Source organism: Merops nubicus, unplaced genomic scaffold (assembly GCF_000691845.1).
Source record: "Merops nubicus isolate BGI_N331 unplaced genomic scaffold, ASM69184v1 scaffold28826, whole genome shotgun sequence".
Classification (NCBI taxonomy): Eukaryota; Metazoa; Chordata; class Aves; order Coraciiformes; family Meropidae; genus Merops; species Merops nubicus.
In genome coordinates, this window is record NW_008617405.1 from 4239 (window position 1) to 15959 (window position 11721).

Here is an 11721-nt window from a genome sequence, read left to right on the forward strand (position 1 = left end):
CTGCACCTGCACTTTCCTCCGTGCCACAACCAGGGCAGCTCAGGACGAGCAGCAAGTGCAGGCCAGCCCCCCATGGTGATGTGCCACTCGGCAGGGACAGGCAGTGCCCTGGCTTTGGAGCAGGAGAAAAAACAGAGTCCTGCTGCACAGCAAAGCCTCAAATGCTCCAGCTGGATCTTCAGCCACATCCCAAAGTATTTTTTCTTAATTAACCATACAAGTAATCTGAACAGGAAAACGTTCTTGTCTTAAATATTCAGATACAAAATACCAACAACTTGCCCTCTCCTTGGGTTCCAGACAGCCAATTGCCTGCAGGATTGACAAGGAGCAGCTCTGGCCAACTGCTCTCAAATGTTGGAAGCTTTGCAGCAGAAGCTCACAGTGATGGGGAGGGATTGCTGAGATGTTTGACCACCCATGCCCCGGCAGGACAGGAGGGAATCCATGGCTACTGCTGAGCTGTGATCCAGTCCTTACCTGGCCAGACCCTCACACAAGTGTACAGTAAAGCACTTTACACGTTTACACCCAAATCTCTCGTGAGCCAACCCCTGCTGAAACACAACCCTCCATTTACACTCCTGCCTGCACATACAGCCGTGTGGTGATAACACATGCAGAAAGGTGCTCTGCAGTGTTCCTGGGCTCTGCAGCACAGTTTCAGATAGGCCAGAGGACAATGTGCTGCTCTCTGTGGCTGCAGCACGTGGGGAGTCACAGTTCACGGAGGCTGCTGGGCAGAGTGTGCAACCCACTCGCTTCTGCATCACAGCCAGATCAGTATAATACTGAATTCAAAATTTTTACCTTAATAGGGGAGCCAGAAGAGGCAGGGGTGGAATTTGTTGCTCACTGTCTCAGCAAAGTGGGAGAGCAAAGTGCAGAACAGAAGACCTGGATGGGCCACTCTGCGTTCCAGCACCCGTGCCACGGCTGGGAAGCACGGGGCGGTTTTGAAGGCATCAGGGCACCTGCCTGACTGCAAAGTGGAGCACAGAGGGCAAGGATGAAGCAGGGGCATGGCTTCTTGGACACAGGCAACTACACCAGAGGCTGGAGCTGAAAATGTAGCTCCCAGCTGAGGGGTAGCAAAGCGGAAGCAGCAGTTAAGGCAAGTAACATATAAATGGCTCTCACCTCTCCTGAGTCCTGCCCAAACTCGGCAGCATGAGAGTCATTAAATCGCATCCAAACACAAAGCTCTGATTAAAGCCAGTCTCCAGCAGGAAGATTTATCATCTCAATTACCAGCAGTGGACACAGCAGTCAAGGTCTCATCATTTTACATGAGCAAAGAGGAAAACAGGAAGAGAATCACTAATATTAGCCCAAGGAAGGTAAACAGCTTGTGAGTGAGATGAAGATTTATCTCTGGAAACACTTGGCCCGGTCCCAGGCCAGATTTGCTGAACGGCCCCACGCTTCCCGCTGGCTGCAACACTGCAAGGCCAAACTTTCTGCTGGTCACCAGCTGGCCAAGGCCACTCCTGCTGGGAAGTCCCTGTGCTGTGAGGAGATCTGCCCCTTGCTCCCCCAGCAGCAGCCCAACCAGCTTCCAGGGCAGCCAGGCACCTGCTGCGGCTTTCCTTACTGCCCCTCAGGTGCAAACACACTCTTTGGTTACCCGCAGTGGATCACCACCCCTGGACACAGTCTCTGCTGCAGCAGCACTGGCTCCAACAGGGCTTTCAAAGGTGGGGGGACAGCTCTCGTATGAAGCTACTCAAGCCTAACAAACAGGCTGCCTGTGGGAATGAGTGCTGTCAGCAGGCAAGCTCTCCACCAGCCGCCGTGTCTTAAACCCTTCCAGGACAGTCCTGCCGGCGGGCAGAGAGGGCAGCTGGAGGAGGCTGCGGGGAGCGGGACCTTGGTGCAACGCGGCCCACGCCCCCTGCCCAGGTGCTGGGGAGTGAGGGGTCCCAGCCTGCCACCAGCCCGAGGAGCTGGGACACCAGGCATGAGCCTGGGCAGTAGGATGCCTGGTGGGCTTACACTCCATTTGTTCTGTGAAGTTTATAACTCGCTGAGGGAAGAGGAGGAACGTTTTACCACCCGCCTGGGCTGGAGCAGATAACATCCTGCCTGGCCACGCAGCAGACCCTGCAGCACCCAGCTGCAACCCGCACGCCCATGGCGAAGGCCGTGGGGCACTGCCAGCTGCCCCCAGCACCAGACACCCACATGCCAGGAACCACTGCCCCAGATGTGCCGGCGCTGCCGCGGCTGATCCCGCTGCAAACCCCCTCTGCCACTGGGAAGGCTGTACCTTTACAACTGCCCTTTCCACCAGAGGATTCAGACATAAATTGTACTTTAAATTCAATATCAGTCATTAATATTTCATGATTACAAAACGTTAAGGATAATGTCACTGGGAGGAACGTCTGGGCAGTTAAAATGGATGAGTCAGAGCTCACCAACAGAAGTCAGAGCGCTGCAGAGTCTCCTCAGCTTCTGAAGCAATGCAGCCTGACAGGCCTCCCTGCCCGCGGGGAGCCGCAGCATTTACCCACTTGCTCTGAAATCCTAACTGCTGCCTGTAAATATTGCCCTTCTGATTCTTGTCACCTCAGGTTTCCTCTGGATGCTGAGTTGTGCTGCAATGCCACGATCCCCCCCTTCCCCCCCTTCCCGTCCACCGCTGGCAAAGCCTCCCCACGGAGCCCCTGGGAGTGCCACGGCTCTGCAGCAGGCTCCCTTCCCCCTGGGGTGGCTGGGCAGCACCAGCACGCTGCTCATTGCTGCCCGATGCCGGGCAGGACTCACAACAGCACTGCAGTCAGATGGCACAGAGGTCACTCCAGCCAGCAGGCACGAAAGCATCAGTGCAGAGGGGGCCTGGGACAGACAGCAGCGTCAGCCGTGTCCCCCCCAGGGCAGCGGGGTCTGGCCAGGGCCACTGCCCCCTCCTCTCCTGAGGAAGTGGGTCCTGGTCCCTGGCATCCCAGCCCTGCCAGAACGGATGGCTGCCGCTACAGCAGGGTGACCCCACAGCAGGAACTGATCTCTGGGGCCCAAGTCCAGCCCCAACATGAATCCTCGAATGTGAACATCTTCCTGCTCAAGAACAAGCAGAGAAATGAGAACCAGGACTCCTGAGAGGTGTCTTGGAGCAAAGGCTGGGCAAAGCCCATAGACAGAGAGGTCTTGGCGGACATCTACAGACGTCAAAAGGTGCTTTGAAACCAAGCAGCTCCCTCGTATCAGCTGCTGTGAGCAGGTCCCCAGGCTGCCCTGGTGACCCGTGCATCCAAAATGTGGAAAACTTTGAAGAATATGACAATGCCTTTCTGCTTCCCAGCATGATGCCTGGGATTGAAGCCCCTTTTCCTCTCTTCAGGCTCAGAAAAAGGAGGAACATAGAGCTCCCTGGGGCCCATGGGGCCAGATGCATCATGCATGGGGACCTGCAGAGCCCACGAGCCAAGGCACTATGCAAACACAAAGGGCAGCAGGACAGCTTCCTACCCAATGCAGAACACCTCTGGGGAAGCAAAGCCTTCCTTTTGCTGCTACTATTTTCTTTTCATTCCTCAAGAGGAGTTTATTCAGAGCTCCTTTGAGCAGCAGGACCCAGGTTTAATCTTTTCTTTCTTAACTGAGAAGAAAAGACAAACTGAACTTCTGCTGGAAGCATTCACACCAGGCTCTGCTGCTCCGTCATGTGGAGGGAAGATAGACTAACAAAACCTGCAGAGCCACTAAACTGTTCCCTCCTGGCTCTGCCAGCTGGGTGTGAGATTTAGCAGTTACTGTAAGCACAGGCTAAAGGACAGCACACCCAAAGGGGAAGGAAGGGAGCCTATCACCAGGGCTCTCCTGGTAGGGTCAGAAAGGAGATAATTTCAGAAGAGGACAAAAGAGCTTCACTTCATCCTCTGCCTGAGACTTTTCCTGCTGGGCTGCAGGGTGAGGCCAGGCCCTGCAACCTGAGCCAGGGCAGCCTAGCTGTACCAGTGCTGGCAGCACCACTGCTGCCCCCGTCCCCATCACGGGGGCTCAGGGACACTCTGCCCCTGCAGACCCTTCACACTGCCTTGCCAAGTCTGCAGGCACACCAAGGGCAGGGAGACCAAGGAGGAAGGGCATGAGAGGCATCCAGAGCCACACACCCACTGTGCAGGTACAACCCAACCACCGCAAGCCCCCAGCAGAAATGGGTGCTGGCAGTGATCTGTGCCAAAGGGTTCCTGTTGATGGGGCACCCACCCACAGCTGAACCTGGGGGATGCAGGCAATGGGAACACAACACCCCCGAGCCACTAGAGCCACTCAGCAAGTGTGAACACAGGGAGTGAGCTGCACAGGGATGACTGGCAGAGCTGGCACGTAACACAAATTTGATTAGTGTTCATCAAATATACTATTTGGCCATGCTGCCTTGTTAAGGCTCGAGTCAGGAAGAGTATTTTTAGGTTGTCTAGGGAGATGTTAGTCTCAGTGCTGCTGCATTTATTTATTTTTTTTTACTTCAGTGTTTATTAACACTTGCATCTTGGTCAGCTCTGCAGTGAATGCACCCATATTACCCCCTCTGCCCCTCTCTGGTCCAGCACAGGCTGCCCCACCCAGCGCCCGCCCGGCTCACCTGCCTCCATGGCCAGGACAGTGATGTTGTGCCACCCTGCTGTCTCCCGGTCCAGGACCTTTCCTGTCACAATGGCACCTGTGTTGGCATCGATGTCAAAGATCCTCTCCACGTCTGTGCTGCGGTCGATGGAGTACCTGAGGCCAAGCAAAAGGGCAAACTGAACAGCTGGGTGTGCTGAGCCAAACCTCCCCGTCACCCCAGGACCGCAGGGATTCTAACACAACAGACGGCCACCTCCCCTGGGCCCTAACTCCACTCATAACTCCAGAAAGCCTCTGCACTATAGGCTGAGGAAAAACACCAGCCCAAACCAAAGGAGGGCACCCCTGCTCAAGGAGCTCACCTCACCCACCACCCTCTCTCCCGAGCCTACTCTAGCACCCACCCGCTGGCCGTGAGCCAGACCTGCAGGTCACCTGAACTGCAGCTACAACAGTTACACACAGCAAGGTCTGCTGAGAATCCAGACTGAGCCTGTGCAACTGGAGCGAGAACCTGCTCAGCAAAGAGGTGGGCAACAAGCAGCATCCCCACAATCAACAAAATATCCCTGAGATTTGCCCTAGTTTGGGCTTCTCAGTTTCACAGGAAGAGGCAGAAGAGCTCCTGCAGCTCTGGCTGGCTCCAGGTGCCCAGCAGAGACCTTTCACACACAGCTGTCATTCTCCTTCAGCTGCTCCAGAGCTGCCCCAACAGCCCCCTCCCTGAGCACCCACCAACAGCCTGCATGCTCCCTGTGCCACCTCTGGAGAGCACAACTCCCACCTCTTCCTGCAGGGTATCCCCACAGCTCAGGAAAAGATTCAGACACTGGGGGTTAGCCCTGCACCTCTGCTATGACACCAGGAGCTCCTGCAGCCTGCCCCAGTGGCACGTCCTGCATTTCCAGCCATTACACATGGCACAAAGCAAGTTAACTTTCCATGGGGCACAATCAGACGGGTGCTCCCTGGGGAAGGGGCTGGAAGGGAAGCCTGATCCAGCTGAGGCCCCCAAGCACAGCCATGAGACCAATAACAGACACCACCACTGCAGTCACAATGAGAAATTCAGAAGGCCTAACAAATCTCAAACAATACAGCATAATGTTATTGTGCACAGCATCCTTCACACATGCTGCATTCCAGAGTGCTTCACAGAATTAAATAACACAAGATAGCAAAGAGTACAAAGGATAAGTTACCAAAAGGAGGGCTCTGAATATATTAAAGCCTCCAGTCACATGTGCAACAATGGAAGGAAGATAAATGTACAGACAAAGCAAGCTGAAAAGCTGATGAGACAGGACAATACTGAGAGGCCACATCAGACAAGAGCAGAGCAGAACAGGCTCTTGGCTAGAAACATGTTCAGGATGGTGGAGGTGCTCCACACACTGCAGAGAGGCTTCCCCAAGGCTGTGTCTTGCCTGAGACAGTTCAGCTGTGGTCTGGGGACCCACCATCCACATGACTCACAGCCAAGGAACACCAGCTCACCTCTGCACGAAGGGATGACCACTCTATACAAAGGCATCAATGTCCTCCTTGCCTTTGTGACCCGTGCCCTGGAGGGGAATAATGCTGCAGATGAGAGTGCCTTCTGATGGGCACCTATCCATACAGCTGGGCATCTCTAGCTCTGATGGAGGCACATACAAAGGTATTCCTACACTGTTTAAAGTGTTAATATTCCCTAGTTCTCTCCTTTTCAAGACAGATGGGGAAATGAGAAAGAAAATGGAGCAGCACTTGCTTGTAGTTAAGGAAAAATGTTCAAAAAGCACTACATTGCACCTGCACACAAGCACAATCTGGCATGTTCTGCACCTCTGTGGCTGGCTTCCTCTCCTCACGTCTAGCAGCAATGGGGATCTGCTGCACAAAGCCAGGTACAACCCTGGGCATCTCTGAACCAGCTACCTGGCACCTCCAGCCATCCTGCATTTTCTGCCCCAGCTGCCAGTCAGGAACAGAGCCTCTCCAGGCATGTAGCCAGCTCCAGAAGGGACAGTGACACTGTCTTGGCACGTACTGCAGCCTCTCATCTACTCTTGTGTTCGTTCACTGCAAAAGGGAAGAGAGGCCTGGACCCTGACTTGTCCATATCAGCCCAATGCACTACCAGAAAGAGGAACAGAAACTGGGATGATGATGCCTAATACCTCTAATAGCATAACTGATGCATTTGCAAAACTGCTTCCATTGTTCTCCCACATCACCTGACCTTGAATAAAGCCTATCCTCCGTTCCCCTTTTTCACCCTGTTAGACTACAAGCTGGTACTTCACTCTTCACATGCCTTCCCTGCTTCTCAGGTAAGCACATGCCTGTTCTGTTCACACTCATTACTGCATAAACAGAGATGTCTGCAAAAAACAGCTACACAGGAAAACCCAGTCACTGATGAGAGACATCACTGAGCCTGGAAACATCTGACACCAGTTGCCTGCATGGCCAGAGGGCAGGAGGCTGGTAGGGGAGTGCTCAGAGTCATGCCACTGGTAACCTTTTCACACGCTTCTAATTGTTTTGCTGCTAAGGTTGTCTTCTGTCACTTCCAAACCGTCTGCTGAGGACTGACTGCCCATACCCTATGGCAGAGCACAAACCAACCAGAAATCCGATCCCTTTGTCACCACTGCTGCAGAGCTGCTACCTTCTGAACACCCTGCCAGGGAGAGGAGAGAGCTCTGAGTGTCACCACAGAAGCAGGGCTGAGCCTGACCCTAGGCAGCGCGATTTTGGAGGTGGCCCGGCCAGGTGGGTCTGGGCAATGTGCCAGGGAGGCTCTCAAGCACCAGGCTGCCACTGGAGCTGGGCACAGAGGAGGCACAGGGCTGTCCATCTGCCTGCCACAAGCTGCTCAGAGCTGCAGATCAACCCGCTCCACACTGCTCTACACAACAACAGATCTCCCCTCCCAAGAGCTCAGTGCTAGCCCTGTGCTACAGCAGCTCAAACAAGAAGCCACCTGCTGCATTCAGTTTACATCACTTTGTGCAATATGACCTTTCCCAACCAAAGTCTGTGCTGACCATCACGAGCCTCTTCATCTCTAGTGGTCCAGCTTCATATTCATCCATCCCCCTGAAATCAGATGGTCCTTCTCACCTGGGAAGCAGCAGCAATTAATCCCTGGGTCCTCTGAGTACTCAGAGGCTGGACATATGCTCATTCCTCCTAAAGCTGGCCAGTGCTCCATATCTGGATCTGCAGTCCTCAGCTCTGATTGGCATGCGGACCTTGTAATCCATTTTCCTCTCCTCCTGCTGGCACTGCCTGTTGGTTTGGATGTTACAAGTGACTGTTTAATTTAGACAGCTTTCTTGGTGCTCATCTTTCTCATGAATGCATTTCTCAAGCAGTTTGTTTCACTTCGCCCCCTGAATGTAACAAGGAGCACATTTTATGCCATGTGTTTTGTTAATAGGGAGCTTTTCAAACACTGTGTGAAAAGCTCTTTGTTGTGTTTGTTTTTAACTCCTCTCCCTTTTGTGTTGAAGCAGGTTGTAGTTCTTGCTGTGCTGCTGGAGTCTATAAAATGCCCATGTCCAACACGTGTCTCTGGATTTGGCGAATGCCAAGTAAGAATATCTCTGAGAACCTTAAATCCCAAGCAACATCTTCCCAGTGCTGATAAAGCCTAGAATGCACATAATCAGAGCACGGGTTCCCACTGCAGAGAGAAAAACAAAAGGCTCCTATACAAACAGCCTCACATGCACAGACAGTCTATCACTGTATTACCTCATACAATGGCTCAGCTGAGAAAAACTGCACTACACCCAGGAACCGCACAGCTAAAGCCAAAAAGCCAACTGGCAACTGGATTCTTTCTGAACAAAAAGAGTGGTTCCAGCTTTTGTTAGGCAACAAACAAGGATGGAATGAAATAAAAAGCACCGGTTCTTTAGAAAGGCATTTCCTGCCTACAGCATGGTGGGGTTTTGTGCTCCCCTGAGGACATGTGCAGCCCCTCTGCTGTGCTGACCTTCAGTGTGACTCCCTGCTCCACAGCATCAGCACTGGAGGGACCATGTCCCTCTGAGCAGCCACAGGCTGGGCCTGTTCACCCAGAGAGATGGGGTGCTCTTCAGGCATGCTGAGCCCCAACTTTCTTCCCACCTGGGCAAGCACTGCCAGGGGCTTTACATCCATATGGACCTGGGAGAAGGGCAGTGCCTCAGGGATGCCTCCAAAGAACAGGGGAGTCAGGCACCCCTTCAACCCTCATGTCTTTGTAACAGGTCACTGTGTGACCCAGCCCAGCTCATCTGGAAGGGATTCGTTCTCACCCCAAGTGGCCACATCCTTGTGGGACCAGTGGATCACAGGACAGCAGGGAAGCACCAGGCTGAAATGTGCCTCCAGCAGCTGCTTCAGGCTGGACGGTGCAGCAGGAGCCACACAGCCCTGTGTGTGCTGGCCTGGGGATGGGACAAAACAGCCAAGGGCATCTCCTTTCCCATTTGGCTAAAAATACTTCCCAAACCTCATTATTGTCAGCCTGGTGTCAGCAGGACCTGGAAATGCTGACAGAGCTGATTTTTGCTCTGCTGTCTCTGGCAATCCTTGTTCTTTCCTGCCTCAAGGGGAGAGTGCATCTCATCATGACAGAAGGTTGTGGCTCTCCCCTATTGACAGCCAACACACAGAGACCAGGAGGCAGCAGCCACTGCAGAAGCACAGCCAAGTCTTTGCTCCCACCTCCAGCAGATGAGGATCAGGAAGTTAAAGGGATCGACTGAACTGCTGCGACTTGAAAGGGTTCATACCAACTTCAAGGAGCTGAGGATCAAATGCTGGTCAAACTGTCAGGACCAGTTGTTCTCTAATGTATCAAAGGTGAAGTACAAGTGCTGGCTCCTTGTAGCTGTACTCTGGAGCAGCACACTTGAAATGCGAGGTGACTTACTGCCGTCTCCTGCTGAGGGGTGAGCGTCACGTCCTGGCAGGGTGCTGCAGGATGCTTGCATAATGTTTGTGCACCACTTTGAAGCTGTGAATAGCTTCCTACATGGAAAAGTATTTTATTAAATTACCTGGCTAGTCAAAGGACAGGAAAACAGGAGAGATCCAACAGCACCTTTCCTGCATTGGTGCCACTTTGGCGTGACCAATATAAACCTGCATCTCCACTTGGCATATGCTAAGATGGTGGAAGGTTCACCCACCCACACTCCCCAGGAAAGCACCAGGGGTGCATCACACAGGTAGGAAGCTGCCACTGCTCAAGACAGCAGGCTCTGCCAGGACAGGGGAGAGTGAAGAGAGAGATGGATAGAGACCAAATGGCACAGGGGAGCATGGGGGCTGCAGGATGAGCTACCTGCCCGGGGACAGCTGGAGGGAGGACACGAATCCGAATACATCAACCCTGACAAGGGAAAACACACTGCAATTCCCAAGCTGTAGCAGACCCCGGGGAGTCCTGTTGGCTGGGCTCTCGTGCTTGAGAACAAGGCATTGCCTTGCCTGGCATTAAGCTTGCTATAAGAGAGACACTCGCATAGCAAAGTTTGGGCTCTAACCCTCTTGCTCCTGCAGAGTACTTGAATCTGCTTCTCGCTGCTCCAAGTCCCCATCACCTTCTGCACAGCAGCAGAAAGCCTCCCTCCACTGCCTTCTTTTGTTCTGTCTGCAAACAATGCACAAGCTCCACAGGGAAGCAGCACAAAGAACAAGAAAAAATGAGAGTAAGAATAGTTCTGTCCCCAAGGCCCCTTTCCTACAATTACAGATCAGAAAGTAAAAATCTATGTTCTGTAGCACTGCTAGGAACAGTGAAGTGAAAAAGCACACGTGCACACGTGCACACACACACACTGGTGTGCTGCACACATCTGAAGAGTGCAAGCTAACAAACCCACGCTCAGGGCAGGCCACAAAGGAACGGGACACGCAGCCTGAACAGACACCAGCCACATGACAAGGTGAGCAGAGGTTCTTTGAGAACACGTCTAACAGACAGCACCGACTAGTGCAAGCAGTGCAAGGCTCATGTACAGAGTTCCTGGCATGCCAAGGTTGATTTCATTCGCATTCACCCCAAAGACAAATTTCAGCATCCAGCTTTGTGACACAATCCGCTCTGCTAGCTGCCAGGCATCTGTAGATGGCAGTTTTCCATGTGTAAATTATTTTCTGAGCTTTTTAAACATCTCAGTCTTAATTTCCAGGAAGATCAGAAGATGCCACTCATCCCACCCTGAACCAGTGTGTCCCCCGTGGCTGCACAGCGCTGGAGCTCAGCACCCCAAGCAGCCACACGAGGACATCACTGAAGGGGATCAGTACAGTAACAGCCCTCCCTGGCTACGTCCTCCTCCATCCACATCCCTGTCTGCTGCATCCCAGCTCACTGCTGCCTGGGATGGGCTCCCTGCAGAGCTCTCGGATGCAAAGCCACTGCTGCTCATTTGAAGTGAGTGGCTGTGTGCAGGGTGCCTGCAGCCCTGCCATCACCTGGCACCAGAACAAACATTTCAAGGAAATTTTCCACACATTGAGGATGTTTTCTGAACGCCAGCTTTCCAACCCAACTGTTCGTGACTCAGGCCAGTTGGCAGAGCCAGAAGGCTGCTTTGTGCCTTAGGTAATAACAATTTAACAAGGTAACAATCTCTTTAGCCGCAAATTAAATGGAAATGGGAAATGTCCTGTGCAGATAAGCTGCTGCCTGGATTATGTCCTCTGTCCAAGTATAAACTCCTCTGATCTTTGATCCCTGTGCGCACACACAGACACAGCCAAGCTGTGGCTCTGCACCTCCCAAGCCTCACTTCATCTGTCATCCTTCATCACTGCCCTCCTGCCTTTTCTGGTCACTCACCTGGCCTGCGTCACGCACCATGGCAGATGCCTTGCGTCAGCAGCGAGGGCAGGCAAGCTCCACCCCGCCACCCTCCCCAACGCTCCCTCTGCCCTCACAGACCCACCGCTTCCTGGTGACATATCTGTCACATGGGAGGCGACTGCTCTCGCTTGCCTGCTGCTTGTGCACAGGCTGCCACACGCCAGCTCCCCGTCCCACGGGACGGTTACACGCTTGGCCACACGTGCAGCGCTTGTCACCTTCACCTGCACAGCCCCATCTCCTCCGCCACCACCTCCCCTCTGCCCCCCCAGCCACAGCCACTCCCCAGA

At 53.4% G+C, this 11721-nt stretch overlaps 1 protein-coding gene across 1 annotated transcript in view; it reads right to left on the reverse strand.

Annotated features, from left to right (window-relative positions):
- CDH22 (cadherin 22, type 2) overlaps window positions 1-11721 on the reverse strand; it is a gene marked incomplete at both ends in the record, with an annotated part of 44498 nt that overhangs the window by 3730 nt on the left and 29047 nt on the right. Inside the window, one exon of the mRNA XM_008943145.1 lies at window positions 4592-4728. Coding sequence (XP_008941393.1) covers window positions 4592-4728 — 137 coding nt within the window. The remainder of the gene's footprint in view (window positions 1-4591; window positions 4729-11721) is intronic.